At 38.6% G+C, this 20301-nt stretch overlaps 2 protein-coding genes across 2 annotated transcripts in view; one reads left to right on the forward strand and one right to left on the reverse strand.

Moving 5' to 3' along the window:
- Nucleotides 1–2390: 2390 nt before the first annotated feature.
- Nucleotides 2391–10470, reverse strand: tbc1d22a (TBC1 domain family, member 22a). The gene is made up of 5 exons (XM_010787343.1): nt 10277–10470; nt 9738–9794; nt 7167–7350; nt 6003–6255; nt 2391–2581 (listed from the first exon to the last, which is right to left on the reverse strand). The coding sequence occupies exons 1-5, from the start codon at nt 10336–10338 to the stop codon at nt 2391–2393; spliced, it is 747 nt and encodes a 248-aa protein (XP_010785645.1). The 5' UTR covers nt 10339–10470.
- A 2129-nt stretch (nt 10471–12599) lies between these two features.
- cerk (ceramide kinase) overlaps nt 12600–20301 on the forward strand; it is a 66346-nt gene continuing 58644 nt past the window's right edge. The window contains exon 1 of the mRNA XM_010787344.1: nt 12600–12835. Coding sequence (XP_010785646.1) covers nt 12667–12835 — 169 coding nt within the window. The 5' untranslated portion in view covers nt 12600–12666. The remainder of the gene's footprint in view (nt 12836–20301) is intronic.

A 20301-nucleotide genomic window follows, 5' to 3' on the forward strand; every position in this document is an offset into this window, starting at 1 on the left:
CGGGGGTCTGTGCTCTTTAGCAGCAAACTAATGTCAGCAGAACATTTTCAAGAAAGGTCAGCACAGGAATGGCCAAATGTTAGATCACGTAGCTCAAGCAAGTTCATTCTTTAATAACCAAATGTAAAAAAATAACATAATAATCATCTAATAAATCAAACATTTTAAATATAAATATTGTTATCTGTAAGAAAAATCTAGTATCAGTCTGTCTATACTGAAGTGTTGTTAAAATACAGCCTTACAGTCACAGGACTATGTCTTCTGAATCACTGAATGAGACAAAGGAGGAAGTGTATTAACAGCAAACAGCAGAGGAGATTATAACTCAAATACACTCAAACCAGAAAATCTAAATAAAAGGCTCATCTCTAATAATAGCCTGTCTCCAATAAATGCCTGGTAGCCTTTTCCGCTGTGGTAAATTAGGACCTCAGCCACTATTTGAGAATGGAAGCAACGGTATTTAAACTGTGTAATTTCTGCACTGAAAGAACTCCGACACACTCCTTTTGTATTTAGCATATTTAGGGTATTTAGACAGGCGCATAACCAATTCTCTTGCTAAGCACTGCACTTTTAAAATTCTCTCCTCCAGACTCACTTCCTGCTCCCCTTCTGTCAGGCACACTCAACAAACACACACACACACACACACGATGCGGCAATTCTAAATGCAACCGCATCCTTAATGTTTTTTTTTTATCTTAACACGGAACATATCTGAACTTAAATAGGCTTTTTAAATTGATCTCGCTCTCCACACAACTCAAGTTCATGAGTCAGTCACAGTGCTTCCACAACTTTAGCAATGTTTTTCTTTTCACAGAATGCACAGATTCTATATCCTCATAATTCTGGCCCCTCATTTAGTAAGATACAAGTTATGCTTGGTTTAAATTAGGCAGCATGTGCTTGCCCTTTGCAAATATCAGATATCATGTCAGGTAGTTGCTTTTTATGATCGGATATCTGGTATTTTACAGCCATATTGAGAGCATAAAGTTGAACAAAAATCGACATTTTTTGTATCGCTTATGCCTAGGACTTTGACTGGTATGGCATCACATCAGATTTATTATGATGATGTTAGATATTGATATGTAGTGTTTAGCTCATAGAACAAAATATTTACAATTTTGCATTATTATTTAAATCTATTTATTACAGTATTTTTCCTAATTATATATAATTGAAAAATATGTATATATATATATATCATAATTTGATTAAAGGTGGGGAAGGTAAGTTTGAGAAACCGGCTCGAGATACACTTTTTGTTATATTCCATGGAATGCTCTTAACATCCCGATAGCAATGAATATCTGAAGTGCTTTGACAACAAATCCATAAAAAAATGTCATCTGTGGAAGCCGTAGTACTGTAAAAAGCACGACCAATCATTTTAGCCGGCCCCGCTAAAATAACTGGATGGCCTACCTGCCTGTCAGCTTTCCATCTGTGCACAAACTTATCTCGTGCCCTCATTGGTCATGTGCGCGTTCGTGTGTGTTGGAGGAGGGGCTCTGTAAGGAAGTGGCAGATTTTTTCCGGCTAAAGTATTTTCAAATTCTAGCGCACTCGCTGGTTTCTCCAAAATTACCTACCCCACCTTTAATATTATTATTATGTCTAAAAAAAACTGAAAAACCCAATATTTCAGTGATCACTATTTAAATGCATTTTGTTTTTACAGTGGTTGACCTATGGGATGACTTGACATTTGATTGTTTTTCTGCTTCAGCAATCATTACTTTGTGACCTTCATTCTATGCAGCCTTACCTTTTTAAAATGATGTAAAAAAAAAAAGACTCTTGCGATTCAGGAAGCTACTGCCTTTAGAACAGCAGGCCTAAGCGTTCCCATTACACAACATTGTGTTTGTAAATGATGGATCGCTCTCTGGCTGGATCTCAACATTACCATGTAGCTTCAGACAGGTTCATTTCGCACACTCTTCCGATAGCCACTTTGACGTCGTTAATCTTCTGAAACTATGAGATTGATGCACCGAGTTAGCGTAGCGGTTGCCAAAAGTTAGTTTCAGAGGACACAAAGTCGGCTGTGAAGAGGGAGGCCTGCGAGGATTTCATGGCCACTGGGATGGCAGTGGGAGCAAAGTCTCTGGGGTTGGATAAACAATAAAAGGCCTGTCGTTTGGTTAGAACAAAGGCCTGTCATTTGCTTTTGTTGTCGGTGGTATTTTTTCCCCTTGTAATCTGCATGTCCAGATGGCTGGATGACTTTCCCCCTCACATCATCATTAAAAGCGCGGCACAGCTGGCAGACCGAGAGCGAGTAAACTAAGAGTGAGAAGCAAAAGTGTGCAAGGAAAAGAGCTTCGGTAACAAAAAGAAAAAGATCAAATGTAGAGCGAGACGAGGAACTATCACGTACCAAGATCAGTGTTTGGCCCGGCCAGCAACTGTTTGAACTTATCCAGACGGGACGCTTCCCTCTCGGTCATGATCGGGGTGCCGGATGTGTTCTGGTCAGCGATGCGAGCCACCAGTGGGATGGTGGGCGGCCGGTGGGGCAGAGACCGCTGTCTGTGGAGTGATGCATGCTCACCTGCTGCATCTGGAGTGAGGATAAAGAGGCGAGAGAGAGCGAAGGGTTACACACACCAACACTCAACAAATAGAGGGCTTTCAGATGATGCTGCAAAGGATCTTGGGGTCAGGTTGAAGGCCTAAAGCTTGAGAACCTCTGTAAATACAACTGCAAAATGTAATGTTGGAGCCCGGGGATTTTCTGTTTGCATGGTATCTGCTTGTACGTTTTAAAGTTAGAAATGGCAGCTTCAAAATGACTGTTCAGCTACTCCAATTTGAAATACATCACTAGCTGACATGCTCACAACGACAATGCTAACATGCTCATGGTAAGCTAGTTCATTCTTTACCATGTTAAACATTAGAGTTCAGTATGTGATGATGAGGCTTCGTTAGCAACCAGGAGTACAACTGAGGTTGATGGAAATATCAGGTTTGTGAATGTTTGGTCATAAACAAACTTCTGAGCAGATGATGGCACTTAATCAAAAGTTAAGAGGTATGTAAAGGTATTATAATTCATTCTGAGGGGAAGGATATATTTCGAGCTAAAATTTGAATCTGTTTTAATTAAATAACTTAATAGTAGAAATGTTGACTATAAATTCCATCATGCCATAGTAATGTGAATCTAACAAATGTAGCTGTTATGGTTCCTAGCTAGGTGGTGATGAAAGCAGTAGCTGTTAGTGTCTTGTTTTGCAATGAGCTTCCAGGATGGTAGCAGTTACGTTTGCCACAAAATATGTGTTTCAACTGCGAAGCCTTTATATCGGCGAGACAGCCATATTAATTCAGTCTGCCACCGCCACATGTTCCCCCAGATGTGCCAAAATAAGACAGAATGAGAACGAGCTAAACAGTGGCAGCACACAGAACAAGTTATGAACAAGCTGGTGGGGTCGGGACTTCAATGTGGAGGGGGATGCTCCTTCTGTCACGCGAGACACTAAGCAAGAGTTCATAAACACTCCTGTGAACAGCACTGCCAACATTTTCTCAGGGCTCGATCAAACCCTAAACATCTACTGTGTTCGGCAATTAAGAAAACTGGAATGCTTCCGATTTTTATACCCTTTTAACAAGAGCAAATAAAAATCTACAAGCATGTTCTCAATCTCAACTGCTTTATATGCACTTACACAAATTAAATACGATTATCAAAGCATGCAGACGCTTTTTTTGCATTGAAACCATTTTTCACGAAAGGCCTATATTATAGTCCATTTAATAACTTTTAATAGGGTAATCAAGACAAGTGAGATAATGTCAGTAGTTTTCACCTATTAATCACAGTAAATAGCATCATTTATTACAAGTAAGAAAGGAAAGATGCCAACATGGAGTGTGTATCTTATTTAGATATGTCACATGCCACCAGGAGTTTCAGCGGTCGTAATAAGCACCAGCGTGTGTGCGTGTGCGTGTGCGTGTGTGTGTGTGTGTGTGTGTGTGTCTGCGAGGCATTATGTATGAGTGCATAATGTAGAAGTATATGGGGGGAGAGTCTGGGCCTCACTAATGAAAGCTATGCTGTCTGCCATTATCTAATTAGACCGGGGCATGTGTGCTCCTTGCTGTCATCCTTCACACGCAATAGGAGAAGAAAGAAGGACCAGGAGGAGGAGGAGGAAAATCAAATCTACAAAGAAATGAGACACAGCAAAGCAAGCTTACTGTAACTGTGGGCGTCAAGTTGTTTACCTACCTGCCAAGAACATCGAGTGCATGCATTAAGCGTTAGTGTTTGTGTTTGTGTAATATGCTCATAGGAGGTGCAGAAAGATGACGTCTTGCATATTCCCATGTAAGCGTATGAGTCTTCTCTGAGGAGATAAGAAGAGATGCCTGAAGGCAATTGGCTCCGTGTGTTATCTGTATCTAAAAACAGCGATAGACAGAATGGCACCCAGGGAGATGACCTGCCAGACAAGACAACAGCCAGACCAGGCCACTGTGTAAGGCGTCTGCTGCTATGTAGTGTTATAATCTATAAAGCAACATTTCTTCATAGTTTTAAACAGATTAAATAGTTTAACATGTGGATTTGTCATTGCTTTACAGTGCTGCTGTGCACACACCAAGGTTTCAGGAGTAGAGCCACAGAGCAGTTGGTGTGTAGTACAGGGTTAAAATAAGAGAGGAAGAGAAAGGTCTCTGTCTGCTGTCATCTGGGGCCGAGAGCTTTTAACTTCATTTTATTACATTTACTAAGAAGTCCTAGATAAGGAGTTATTTTGAGCGAGGAAGAAATAGAATCTTGTACATTATTGAGAAGGTGTTGTTGAACCTGTTGCTAGGTATGACACATTCTTTTAGAGGTGTGATTTGTTGATTAAACTGATAAGGGGCATAGAATGAACTGTGAAATCAAAAAGGCCTAATCATAGACATTTCAATTTAATTAGTAATAATGAACAATAATGTGTGTAATCGACCTTTACTTCATTTAATGTACCCAACAAAATGCTTAAAAAGATTCATAATTATATTTATTTGGTTATGTTGATTTACCGTGTTGGTAATTAAGAAATCTCAATTTAAAGATTCTTAAAAGTTCTTATTGCTTCTCTCAACTGCTTTTCACCCAAGAAACAGGCTTTCTTAGGCACGCAAAGGATAATAACAATAGCATATAGGATAAGGGTAGAGTGATAACAGTAAACCCTTAGAAAATATCTTAATTTCAGTATTTTTCTTAGAATATCATCACTTGTCTTTGAACTAGGAAGCTGTGGTTTAAAAGTAGAAGAATGTAGGGGGAAGGGCAGGACCAGACGCCTCAAGGATTATAATGAAAAACTGCCCGTGCGTATTCCCTCCTTTACTTTGTTTCTATTTTGATTATGGCAGAGAATGACAATGTAGGCTGACATGACATAAGGAACCTCAGTATTCAAAATAACTATCATTTGTATATCATCCCATCATCATCATCAGTCACCCTGTTGTACAGAGTGATAACATCTGCCAAATATGTTCTGCTCATTTTTTTTTTTTTTTTGTCTTTTGAATACAGAACATTCCTGCTGAAACTTGATACTGTTTGAATGTGTTGAGTCGACACAAAGCAGCGTCGAGACCACAGTCAAATAAATACACAAAATCAGTAATCGCTAAAATCATTAGAAAGAATATAAAATATTTTAAATTTATTAAAAAGTGATATGGTGGCTTTCCCACCACATTCAACCCTTATATCACAGGACACATTGGCCAGACATCCTATTTATAGTTAGATTAAAATAATAAAATCTACTTTTATCGTACAGACACATAAAAGATTAATAACCAAACTCAAATGTAGATTCTTGAAAACATTCTGAAAACCATGTTTCTGTTATAAAAGGGTTTAAGAATGTGCTCTAAAAGTAAAAGCAATGTGGCTTTTAGTGTGCAGGTGAGCCTGAAAACTTTTTGGACACTGAGAAATGGTGCTCACTAACCTTTAGGTGACCCAATTGGAGCTTCGCTTTGGGACTTTACAAGGCGGCCATCAGTGTAAGGGCTGCTCTGGGAGGCAAACGAGACCTCTGGGCTGGTCACGTCTCCTTCCCCCACCCGGCTGTCCTCCTCCTCTTCTTCGTCCTCCTCCTCGTCCTCTGCCACATCCTCCTGTGGGTCCTCTTCTCTTTGTTCTAGCTCTGTCTCGTCATCCTGCCTCTGTCTTTCTTGCTGTTTGCTGTGATTCTCGATGACCTGTTCAGTTGATGGAAAACAGAAATGTACCGCTGGAGTCAGGACAACGGAAACTCTGTATAAAATATAACAAAAGTGTGAATTTCTCTGTAATCTGTTAAATAAATTAGCAATTTGAGATTCTGTAAATGTCATAATTATTTATGATCAGCGGGTCAAAGGTGACATTTTTATCCAGATCAGATCCAGATATATTGGGTGAGCCATTGTTTAACTGCCCTATCTTAAGTAGAAAAACAACTTTAAAATAACCTGAAGCAATCTTAAATGTATTGTAGTGCTTTCTCCAAACTACCCATTTGCCCTAAATTAGAAATTCGGAGCTCCGCAGGGATACATTTCGGTGCCTTGTATATTTCCTCCGTAAAAAAAAGCAAGAATCAGACATGTTTGAGTTTTCTTTTTTACCAAGAAATTGGGAATTAGCGAACGTAACAGTAAATGTATTGAGCATCACTTAATTGTTTATTTTGTTTGGTAGCTTGTAACTGGCAGGGGCTGACCATAGACTGTATATATAAAAGGGGCTGACACAGCGTTACTTTTCTAAAACATACAATAAACTTGGTTTACATCCGAAAAATTGCAAATTCCCTTTTTTTCTGTCAAAACATTCACAATATCTTACAGCTAACTCCCACTATCTATGATAGGGTCACCGTGTTTGAGGTGTTTTTAAGACCGTCTCCCTGCGTCCTCGACTGCACTTTGCTGTCTCATATTCATAACATAGCTAATTTAGTTTACCTGGGGTACATTTGAAATCTCAGATTTTTGCAAAGTGCACACACATCTTCCCCTTCATCAAAGGAATGTGGAATCACCCCTCTAGTATAGTCAAGGTCTGAGACTTTTGAGGATACAAACATAAGAAAAACACATTTTTGAGAGGACTGCATCTAGTTGTTCACCTTATTGGCTGTCTCCATGACAACCTCAATATTAAGGTTCTGTGCAGCCATGGCCAGCAACTCGTCATCATCATCCCCGACATCCCAGGCGTCGCTTGTGATGCTCTCAAACTCCTGGAACGTGGTAGCCTTCTTGGGTTTGCCTGGCGTGGCCGGAGGAGGCTTGTTGCCAGCTTTAATCAGGCTGCACGGCAGATACAGGACAATGAAAAGAGAGAAGATAAGGGTCGGAGGATAAGATTAAAGAAATTGAGGGAAAAGGTGTAAGAAAGGAAACAGAGGTGGGAAAGAGGCAGTAAGTGGAAGGAAAAAGGAGGGAGATAAGTGGGGGGAAAAGACAGATATGAGAAGTTAATTATTTTGACACAAAACACACAATGGCATTTGAAATAATTATCAGCAAAACCTAGAAGACTCACAATGAAGTGAGTCTGTCACCACCTCTATTTACACAATATTAATATTAAAAACTAGAATTAAAAGCACATCCGACACCTAAAAATCAATGTGGTTCAAAAGACAACATTCACTGAGTTGCTGTCTTTGTGCTTCAAGAGCAGCATTACATTCAGCCTGGAACAAGGCTGGAGAGGGAAATGGGGACTGTGATTTATTTCAAAGACATGGTTAACCATTTATATATAAAGACTTGTCTAGTATAGCTTTCTTCCGTCATCATTTGAAAGAAAGTCTCTGATATTTTACGCTGAGCAAAAACAAGCACATTGAATTCAAACACATCAGTCAGAAGAAGTACATTTATGTTAACAGAATAAGAGGATGTTTTTCTATCTGTGTCAGTCTTTGTGTGCAAGTGAAAAAGGAAAGGTTAAACAATGTTGCAATGCAGAAGTAAATTATGATAATAAATCAGACATGCATCCCCTCCCATATTTTCACATACCCTAGCCCTGTGCTGGTACCCAGTAGTCCAGAAATACGAATCCTTCCAACTTGTATTTGAAATGCTAGATCTATACATTATGTAACATAATCAAATACACTTCTAATAAATTCAAATTAAAAGTGAAAGCAACTAGTCTGTCTGGTAACTCCACTTCCACAGACGCAGCATAATAGGACAGATCATACATTCGAACGATAGATCACTCAAATTATATTGCAAGACCCGATTTATATATGTTTTACACATTTGAACATGCATGGAATTATTGCTAGGCTCCAGTTCATGTTTTCATAGCTGCTTTCTTTGTCAGCTGTCAAATTACAAAACAAACACTCCCACAATCCTGATTTCAATGTATGACAGTATGACATGTTTAACAGTAACAATCATGACTCAGCATTTTCCTATTTTCTGTGAGAGGCTAGGTAGCTAAGCTATACAGCTTGTTGTCTTGTTTGGTGTCCATAGAAAACACTGTTTCATTGTAATTTTCACTCAACATTTTTATGAAGTATATGTTGATTGCACAATGAGATGATAAATTATATCATAGGCTTTTATCTTGGTTCCCTATAAGTGTTGCTTCACTTCCTACAGGATGCAGTTCAGTCTACCAGTGGTCCCATGTTCTCTTTCAAAATAAAAGCCCAAGATGTGCACACAGCATCACTGCCTACCATGAAGCATTTGGCTGAGAAGGCAACTCAGAATAATAGCTTGCAACTCAGTGAGGAAAAAAGCTATTACTATTATTAAGCTACATCAGTACGTAATTATTAAATTCTACCCAGTGTTTTCCTCTAACTTTTTAATAGCAATGAGATGGGGCTTTTGTAGGTCTTTGGTACAGCAGCCATGTTTCTAACAATGTTGTATAGTGAACTTCAAGTTCATAAGAAATCAATGGGCAGAAAATGTGTTGTGCAGTGTTTCCTGTTTTGTTGGAAGCTCTGAGGAAAACAGAAAGAGATCCAAAAAGCAGCACCGACAATAATACTTCTTTCAATACACCCTTTACTGTTCAAATAAAAGTAAAGAAAGCTATAAGATCTTCAAACCAGTATGTCTGACTTGTGCTTCTGTGTACTGTTTTTTACCAAGGGACCAACTTCCTTAAAGGTCTTGTATAACAGTCTATAATGGGGCATTAGTGTTGGTCATAAAGGCAATAATAAATGTGATGTTTTTCATAAACCATCATGTGATTAATGAAGAATGATCTGAAGGGAAGACAGTTTTAGTGAGGATTTGAACCCAGATGAGGTTTGTTGCCCAGTACGTTTACAAGGAATTTGGTGATTTGATGCTTACAATAAATACAAGAGGAAATAAAAAAGAGAAAAAGTGAAGAACATAAATATAGAATAGAAAAGCAAAACACAAAAATGGAAGGAAAAAAAACAATAAAACTACTTAAACACATATGTACAGTGTGTCCGTTTACTGCAGGGCGTACAAACAGTGTTTCATGCAAAAAAAATACTTTATATCATTGTTAAAAAGATACAAATGCGGAAGCAAATGATGTCAACTTTAGCTAGGATTTCAAGTAGTTTAGCAACAAAGGCAAAGTGTTAGCATCAACACAGAAACTTAAGTATAACATCTTTCCAAACTAACATCACAGGGCACTTAGCTACAATAACAAAGTACATTTAACTTACTTAGCATGAAGGAGCGGGTCGAAAGGTGGGTGTTGTGCACCATACACATGTTGAATGCTGAGGAAGTAGAGAAGAAAGCATGTAAATGAATGAGCTAATTCATAACTGGCTGTCAAGCTATAGCCATGTTAGCTTCTTATTACCAACAACAATGACAGTTGATACTATAATACCGCAACTAAGTGTAACGAAAATGACTTTGAATTGCTGTAAGCCCATAGCTTCTCATTGATATAAAATTGTTACTGTATCATTAGTTACAAATAGGTGACTGCGGTTTGATTAAATTGCTGAACTGTTAGCCGATGTTAGCAAACTAGCTCCTAGCCAGCTAGCAGAAGGCAGGAAGGGGTAAACTGTGTCTCTAAGACTTTACCACAGACAATGGGACGTTGCAAGAGGTGATATTTGCAAACATTGTGCAGTACTGCAGGGCCGTCAGTGAAAGTGAAAGTTGCGTTTTAAGCTCAACAGTGCAGCGTCAGTTGAGTAAGGCTAGCTAGGCTAAGCTAGCCGACAGGAGGGAACACGTCACTCACCTGCCAGGAACCTTCGCTGCGTTTCTTTTCCAGAACTGTTTTTTATTTGCGTCAGTCGACATTTTCCCTCTATTGCCCAACCAGTCCTAGACACAAACACACGAACGCTGTCGTTATCTCTAAGACGTGAAATTCGTTTATTTACACCAGGTACCCTCCTCCAAAACTCAGAAAGCTGCCATGTTGATAGTGCCTAATCGGCAAGCAAGCGCTGCTGCAATTGGCTGGAGCGACACTTCCTCCCTGTGAGCGAATCATAAGTGAGATCCGCTGTGAGGTGGCATGGGAAACTGGCGACGTCATCGTGATCATCTGTCTTTTCTTCTGTTGACAGAAACCACAATCCGTGTGTGTGTCAATCAAAAGGGAGACCACCAGCATCAGGACAACAAGCAGGGAGATAAAAATGCTTATCATTTAACACTACTATTTCCATTGCAGTTCATATGTACAGGATAAACTGGTGTTTTTATTGTTTACCCAGTTGCACTATTGTTAGAAATTGTTTGTATAGGCCTACAGTACAAGTGTTGACACATCATGATTCAAACACAAGTTTGAAAGCTGTGGTGTTTCTAGATTTGTTTCTGAAAGTATATCAATGGATCTAACTGTTATGGGCGATTGCATAGGCTCTTATGCTATTTATTGTTGAATCAAATACTTTTTTGAATCTATCATGGACAGATAGGACATATTTTAACATGTACCTGTATTATTTATCATCTAAAACTGATCCTAAAATTGAACTTGCACCCTACCCTGTTCAGATAATGGGGATCTTGTAACAATGAGGGCAGTATTGGATGTTAGGTCATGTATATCTGCTGTAGATATGCAGTAAATTAAAGGCTTGAGATAAAAGTGTGTAAACGTTTTAAGCCTACACTATGACTCCAGCGTTCACTAGATGGCTCAGTATATTTGTCTGGGCATTTCTCATTTGGGCTCAACATAAACATGCATTATACATTCAATACAAGTAGCAGATAGCAGCATACAATTTGTTGGGCAATAACTCCTCTAATTACATTCTTATTAATTTCTCTCACCCTCCATTACACACACAGTCACCCAAAAGAGAGACCAACTTTAATCAGCTCAGTTCCAACTCAGCTAATAGAATAAGAAAGTTGCTGTGTAGGGCAAACCCACATCAACGCAGTTTAACTATCACTTGTGTAAAGGCTGGTGTTTGCCTTATCCCTGTCTGAAGAGTATGAAATCACCTTCCTGCTTTGAGTCATGATTCGGAGAGCTTATGTTTACGCAATGTGCTGATTCAGTGTCCCACAGTGTAGAAGCACACAGGATTAAATGTAGGAGCTCTCACTCTGACACTTTTTCGCGGTACTGCAAACTTTAAGTAAACTGTTGGGGTGTTGGGGTTAGTTGAAAAGTGGTCTAATTTTTGCAGAATTCTTTTTGTTAAATAATTTAAGAGGAGGTGTTATTTCATTGTTTTTTTAAAGGAAAGAAAATAACTTAAACTCTTACTATATTTACTTATTAGTTGTGTAAATAATTCCAATGCTATTATTACACAGCAGAAAGTTAGATGTAGTCGTATCAGGCAGTGCGGATCAAGGAATCAATGTGTTATTGAGAAATATTAAAGAAAATACTTGAAGTCTCAATGAAAATGTAATTTGTTGTTGAATTTTTTAATTAAGAGTCCATTTAAACTCTATTCCCTTTTTTACATAGGCCTATAGGACTATAACATTTCCTTTTTTGATATTAACTTTTGTAAAGCTTTAAATCTTCTTGCTCCTCCTTATATCAGATTATGTATTTCTGTCTAATCTTGCTCACTGCAAATCTGTATGAAAGGTGGGTTGAAATTAAAACAAACGCATTTCCTTTTAAGGCAAACATAAGTTGCATAATGCAGGTCTGACATACTACATAGATGCAAGCAATATCATGCATTATGTTATTGTATATTTGTCAGAAAGTTTACAAAGCCTTTATTGTCATTATACAAAAGAAACAACAAGATTTTTGGAGGGCTTCCCTTTCACCGAAAAACACGCCAGTAGGGCAGACAAACATACACAATCATACAGAAGGTAATACATGATTAAGAGCAATGACATACAAAGCTGTAAAGTGCATTAAAAGTACAGAAGAGATAGGTATTTAAAAGAGTAATTGCACTTTGGACTGTTTGTTTATCAGCCTGATGGCCCAGGAAAGCGGTACGGAAAGTAGGCCAGTTTCACCTTTTGCAATCGAGTGATTCATCTTGCTCATAAGCGATCTTTCTCTTAAAACCCTTCTTACGGGCCGAGCCGCACTTGACTCAACACTATCCGGCTCCGAGCAGCGGTCTGTGGACAGGCTGTAACAAAGTTAACATGGTATATCATCGGACGAGAGCGTAACTAATGACACGTTTAAGCGATATTATGGAGACTCAAGACAGACTACTGTTTTCGAAGCTTTTTCACAAGCATAGACAGGTAGAAGTTACTTTAAACCGCAGTGTTTTGGCTTGGAAGGAAACTGAGAAGATCCGAAAACGAAGCTCTGGCATCAGCAACAGTGCTGAAACAGGTAAGAACAACATAGAAGTGAATTAGTTTATACCTTTGTAATAATTATACGCAATAAAGCATTTTGGACATAAAACATGTTTTTACAATGTCGTTAAGTTGTATTTAAGTGTATCAATCCCTCCTATACATCATTTGCCTGAGCATATAAATAATTTGTCTTAGTTAAACATTGTCACCAATTCAAAAAGAAAGTATAGCAGCTGTTTTCTTATCAGGATCATTGTGGAGCAGCAGTCAGGTCATGAAAGTACTGTAGTTCTGTGGGTTTTCAGTCATAAATAATAAGGAGGCCCTTGTTTCTTACAAGCAAATACTAGTCATGGTTAACTAGATTGATGAAAGAAGATTTCTGTCCAAGTGACCTTTTAGAAAATCTACAAAATGTCCTCTTTTTAATGCCTAGCCAAAACATTTAGCTTTTTTAACTTGGTCACTTAAAGTTGATGCCAAAAGAGGCAGAATGTGGTTTAAACATACCGTGCATGTTGGGGTATAATATACCTAAAATAAAAATAAAAGGACATCCATTCAAAAGAACAGGAAAATAAGTTGTGTTTCAGCTTGTGACTGTTCTCATAGGTGATTTCAACAAATGTACACATAGCAGATTTGTTAACTAGCAACACATTTGTTACATTTTTATGTTTATTTATTAAATTAGTGTCTGAGATTAGTGGTTCCTAAGAACATAAATACTACACACCCTTAAGTGCTAGTGTGGTTGCAGTGAGCTGGAGTCCCGGCATGCACTGGAGTAATGGCCTGCACCTTAAATCATCTCTATTCTGTAACTGTGGTTCTCAACCCGTCCTGGAAATGTTGCACCATTCCACCTTTTGCATCAGACAAATTTCACTTAATCCAGATGTCCTTTTCACCTCCTGAGGCTAATGTTTGTTCATCTCGATGAGTTCCCTGGTCTGCAATTACTGTACCATATAGAGTGAAGTTATTACAGCTGGCACGGCACACTTCAGTTTAAACCTGGCCATTGACCTCCCTCAAAGTGGTATCAAGCGCCCTATAATAACCTGCCATAAAGACATCCATTTATTGAGTCAATGTTCAACACAGCTACACCAATGATAGCTGTGGCAAGTGTTTACCCAGGAGTTAGGAATCAAACGAGGGGACTTTGCCAGTAATGGATACGCTATGGATAAGCCCAACGTCAAACACCATGGAGGCACTTTCTTTGAGAGGTAATCAAATGACTGGTTGCTAATTCAAGCTGCATATTATTTGTATCTTTATGGACATAGTCTTTGAGTAGGGTTGTGGTTATCATTAGTAGGCACTATAATCAAGTTAATCAGTGAGTATGGTAGACATAGATGTTTGTGACTGCAATATAAAGTAAACATATTTGCATGCACCTACCCAAAAAATGAAATACAATTGTTCTTGACTTCACAATGTTGTTGGTTAGATTTCCACACTTTTCTTTCTGTGTAGTTTTTGCGCTGTTTGTTTAATATACATTTGAAACTCCTAAATGTTGCAACTAGACAATTAAGGAAATGTCATTGAGACTCTTTTTCTAGAATTCTCAGGGTTGTTAGGTCACAGGTTCAGTCCACCAGCAAATCAATAATGCAATATAAGGGTATATGTACTAGTTTTTTTCACTTATGAAAGAAAAGTGAGAAAATATAAAAGAAAAAAGTTAAGAAATAATTCCGTACCATTAGCGTAATTTGATTATTAAGTAAAAATGTATTTAGCTGATAGAAATACATTCAGAATGACTCAAATTTGACAACTCTTCGTCTTGCTCGTGTCTGCCAATTTTTTCCACATAACATCGAACTTGACACCCAAATGCCATAAATGCCAGTATAAATTGATATGAGCACCTCTCTGGTCTTCATACTTTTCTATACAACATTAAGGGATGTTACCTCTTGACATTTAAGTGGATTTGGTCGAATCAGAGCATCTGTCAGTCAGATGTCCTGAGTAGATATACCGAGGCATTGGTATCCTAGCCAGGAATGTTGTTTCCACACAGATTCACTCTCACACACAAACAAAATCCAATCACTGAGATGGCATTGCCTCTGAGACTGGAGTAAATCCTATGTCCACGTTATGCCTGAGTCACTCCTCCTACAGTATACAATGCATGCTCCCATCTTGGAGGAAAATCTAGACTAAATCACTGCATATGCTCTAGAGAGCATCTCCCCTTTGCAAATCACTATGCTTAGCAAGCAGTACTTCCTCAGGCCCTCTAAGCCTGGATATCTGCCTTTGCCAGAGGGGGTTTAGATATTTCCTTTCCTATATGACAAAGCTGGATACAGATCCAACGTGTTACAGTCTGGGATTCATTTATAGCAATACAGGAAACGTTGCAAGATAGGCTTTAATATTGTATCAGCAGCACAAGATTTCCTCTGTTACCAAATCACATATCAAAATCCACCTATGAAAACTGCAGAAGACTACGGTAAGTCCTAAAATGTTGGAAAAGGAGACTAAAGCCATGCTAGTATCTCCGTCACACTTTAGTTCGACTTTGACCTTCACGCTAATATTAGCATTTCACACGACTATGCTATCATGTTGTTAAACATATTGCCACCATTATTACTAATGTCAATCACCACTATCACCATCTGGTTTTAGCATGTTTACATCCTAACATTTGCTTATTAACACTTGACACAAAGTACAGCTGAGGCTAATGACAATGTCAATAGATTTGCGGGAAGTAGTATGCAATTAAAAAATGTACAGTTTATCCTGTAGGAAAGAATCATGTTTGTTTCAAATTTGAGTCAAATCCATCTATGATTGTCAAAAGCTCTCACTCTAAACTACAAGTCTTAGAGGAGAAACCAGATGGCCTCTATAATCACTGGGATCCATCTTCTGGGAACCGTGAATGTCCATAAATTAGGGCCAATCCATTGAGTAGTGGTTAAGATATTTAACTGGATAATTAAATATTTTTGACCCTATGGCAAACACTGGTGAAAAAGCGAGGGCATCACAAAGGTCATTAGGATTCTTGCTCAGGGAAACATGAATGTCTGTGCACAACTTTAAAGCTATTTATTCAATATTGGCTAAAATATATCAGCCTGATCTGAAGTTTTATCTTTGTCACAGAAAGCTTAGGTTGCAAAAAAGTATCTTTCCATTTCATATAGAAAGAAACAGCACGTATTGAGCGGTGCTTTAAGCATATGTACATTAGCGATCTAGCAGTACAATTGCACCCCTAGTGACTGCTCTCCTGTTGTACTTTTACACCTCTGCTGTCCTTTCTTTTCCATCTGTTTGCCTTAGCCTTGGTTTAACAAACCCATTGTTCCTTGGAGAAATCCACGTCTTGTTTGACAGCTAACTACCATGTGTGCGCAGGAAGATCTGTGCTTTGTAATCTAAAGTGGGTGCTCAATGCACAGCCCTGTCTGTACATTGAGAGACAGCTGCAGAGGGAGGAATGGAGAGAGATACAGAGAAATAAACACTGCCAGAAAACAACAGCTGGAGACTGGGGACGCTATGGTTTATACTGCATTACTGGAAGCAATAAAGCAGCTTTCATTAAATAGATTGTATTTATTTACCTGCAGCTGGGGTCAATACGAGTGAAAGGTTGGACTTGTATTTCCAATTACACAATGAATCAATGTTCTGGATGGTGAGGATGTATGAGAGTACAGTGCTGTCGTTTGCAAAGTAGGACATCTGTCTTTTTCAATAATAATTAATTAATTATATTGCAGAAAAACACTTGCATACCCATTTGTAGCTATTATTCAGCATGGGGGGAAGAACATGTTGCATCACCGGACAACATAGACAGTCCTCAAAAATATTTTCCCCACTCTTGCACGCGTGTTGCATGTCTCTTGAAATGCAACATGTAAAAACAGAAATGACATAAAAAACTGCATACATAGTGTGAGGACACCTAAAAACGCAAGCATTTACTTAAGCTGGCGCTGGCTTGTGCGCATGCCAAACCTCAGTAACAATAAAGGGATTACACACTGATCCAGTGTGTAAGGGGAGGGGTGCAGAGAACAACAGCAGAATATGAATATGTTGACAGCTTGTTGTTGTCAGAGGACTTAAGGTAAGTGAGGACAGGCACTGCGCTGTCACAGATATCATAATACACAAGCAGACACAAAATCTCTTGTGCACACATACGTGAATGCATCGGATATACTGAGTTAAAAATCCTGTAAGATCACCTCCAAATCAACATACACATCCTTATTTTGGGCTGATGAGAGAAAGTCAGCAATCAGGTGTGTGCATTTACTGACGTTATGTTAAGGCATGTTAAGGAAACTAATATGTTTAGGGGTTAGCAAGATCACCAATCCAATAGAGTCTTCACAGGTTGCACCTTAATAATTGCAGGCACTTGTTAATACAGTTACAAAGTAGTCTCTAAATTCACACTAAACTGGTACAAACATTAAAAGGGACAGTTCAAGCCAAAATCTAGAATACATAAGCCTATGTGATTTGACTCATCATTTCTATCTTTCGCACGGCAGTGATACGGTTCCCATGTGAAATTGTTCACAAAAACCGGGTCATAATTCTTAGATAAATACATTGTTTGAATGATTTAATACCACAACTCAAGTGCCATCTTATTCTCGAGAAGGCAGACATTTCCAACATTTGGCAATGGTATTTTGTGGGTGAATTTTCCCTTAAAGGTACTGTAAGTCAATTAAGGTTTCTCATCCATGGTCACAGGAAAAAGATGCTAACCCACCGTCATACAGACTGACCTTCAATCACCAGCAGTGCTGCTTTTGGCTAGAACACACAAAGGCTGGGTTACAATAGTAATTAAAAGGGCAAACGTTTTTTTCAATGTAATCAAAGAGCTGCATTTAACTGACCTCTTTGGCCCCATTTCATTAACTGAAAGATCCTCTTTGTTCCTTTGTTAAAGGGTACAATTATTGCCAAGTCCAGTGGCTCTCAATCCTCTGAGTACTGCTGATGTTAAGCCCTTTAGGTAGTTAAAAAGGGCCACTTTACTGATTTTAAACTTTACAAATGTGTTCTTCTCATAATATGAAATAATACCAATACACTGGTAAGTGCTTTGCGTTAAAGGCAGGCTCTTCAATATTTGGCAGCTCGATGATACAGTCATTGATTGAATGGAGACGACACATTGATTTTTTTATTTGTTATCTCTTGCAGCGTTAAGTTGGATTGTTATAGTTTATTATGTTTTCTTGTGAATTTCTGTATCATTTAACCTATAGGCTTCTGAGTATGAATAACACTAATTCCTTGGTTAAACTGGTCATAATCTGTAGACCTACTCAACATGAGAAGCTGCATTCAGTTAGGAGCCACCAATGCATAAAGTCATGTGAAGAGCAAATTCACCAATTGTGTAAAAATCTGCTTCTGGCCCTTTAGCAGATTACACCAGTGCAGGTGTTAATCCATCTCATGTGGTTAGAATAGAAACCAGTAGCACCCTGGACCCCGAGGACTTGGATGTTTCTGGCTCACTGGAGAAAGGCGCTAACAATGCCAGAGTTAGGGATTACATTCACATTATGGGCAGAGCGAAGCACCGCCACTGCCAGGATGTGGCAATGTCTTGCTCATTGATAGTTGCCCATGTCAGGGTTAGGGAATCATCCTCTATGCTGCTCCATGTTTTCATCCCATGCTATTGTCTCTTTGAACATGGCCCTATTTCCAAGGCAGTCTACTTGAACCTTTCATGTGTGGATCCTGAAGCCTGAATTAAAAACTTCACAGGTTGTTTTACATTGTCGTTGGGTAAAATCTGTTGTGAACAAATAACATATTGTGGTATTAGTTGTGGGACTATTTATTGGCTAGATGCAGTGACTTTATTGTATGCTGGATTGTTCTTTAGGACAGTGCAAGTCTAGCTTTTCCCCCTCTACACTTTATGCTAGGATAAACTAAGCTAACCAGCTACCGGCTTTAGCTACGTATTAACCATTTCTCAACAAGAAAGAAAGTACATTTTGTTAAACTATTGATTTAAAGTTAGATTTTCCCCACAAGTATTATATGTAGGTAAAAAGCTAGCTATCATATAAGGCTAATCCTCCAGTCAATTTGACTAAATATTTATAATTAATGTTAGAATTATTGGGCCCAAGCAGAAGTAACTTTGTGTTTTCTTTTTGCCATGCCTCAGGGACTTTAATCTTATTAATCATGAAGTCATCATTACCTTTGACACGTCAGGAGATAAAAGTATTATTTTTTCATGACTCGCATAGTTTAAAAGTGTTTAACTTGAAAACATTGATATCAATTTCACTTGGCAGCCTTAAGTGTTTACTGTACTGTACTGTACTGTAATGTCAATAGCACAAACACAAAGCGTAGCGCTCCAGGTCACTCAACACTTCCTTGACTATTGTTGAAGTGAAAATATTAATATTAGCTATATATCTAGGTTGCACTGATGTCTGAGTATTTGTGATGTGTCTCTCGGAGATGTAACGGCATGTCCTTTTAACCTCATTGTCCCATCCAAGTGCAGAGCTAGTAAAAAAAAACTTTCCTGCCTCCCAATTCCTGAATAGCAGATTTTTTTGCAGGTAGCAGACCTCACAGTACACTCTGAGCCCTGTGGCATGAATGGGAAGCGTACACTGGCTTACTGCCTGTGCTAAGATTCTTTTCGAGCACAAAGAGCAAAAGTATGTCAGAGCAGAGCAGAGAGGATCTGCCTTGAATGGCCGAGGGCTTAGCATGTAGTTTAGGGACTGCGACAAAGTAGGGAATTTGTGAGTGGGTGTGTGTTCAGTGTGTGTGTGTGTGTGTGTGTGTGTGTGGCAGGGTTACTGGAGCAGTCTTAGAATGTGGGAATGTCAGCTATTGTTTCCAGTTACTTCCCTAACACAGTTCACTGGGATTGTTGACTTTGTGCTTGCTCCTGGGGTTATTTTAACCAAGTTGTACAAAAGACCAGAGAGAGAGAGAGAGAGAGAGATACCGCCTGTTCTGACTCAATGATGAATGTTAGCTTGTTTCTTTGACAGAAGTTGATTTGCCCAGCAGGCCAACACAGAAAAGAGTTCATGCATTTTTCATTTCACCTTAAGCCAAGGGAGCTTAAAGTAACAAAAATGTAAATGTAAGACAGGAGATAACATATTCTAATGTATTCCACTGGATGGTTTTGCAGAAATCCGGTACAGGTTTGGTGCTTGGATGTCAAACAAACAGCAAAAATGATTTAATGTTGAATTATCTCAAATATAAATCAAAAAAAATCATTAGTTCATCCCTGATGTGCAGTATTTTTAACCATCAAAAAGTAACATTTTACCAAATAAAATCAGCTTTTCTTAAATGCGCATCCTTGCATGGAATGATTTTTGGCATTGGCACATCATTCTCAATACACTGTCAGCACATCTCAATGATAAGTCAAACCATTTGCACAACAAAAGTAAAAGTTACCTCGAC

This window comes from Notothenia coriiceps, unplaced genomic scaffold (assembly GCF_000735185.1).
Source record: "Notothenia coriiceps isolate Sejong01 unplaced genomic scaffold, NC01 NC01_scaffold00030217, whole genome shotgun sequence".
Lineage (NCBI taxonomy): Eukaryota > Metazoa > Chordata > Actinopteri > Perciformes > Nototheniidae > Notothenia > Notothenia coriiceps.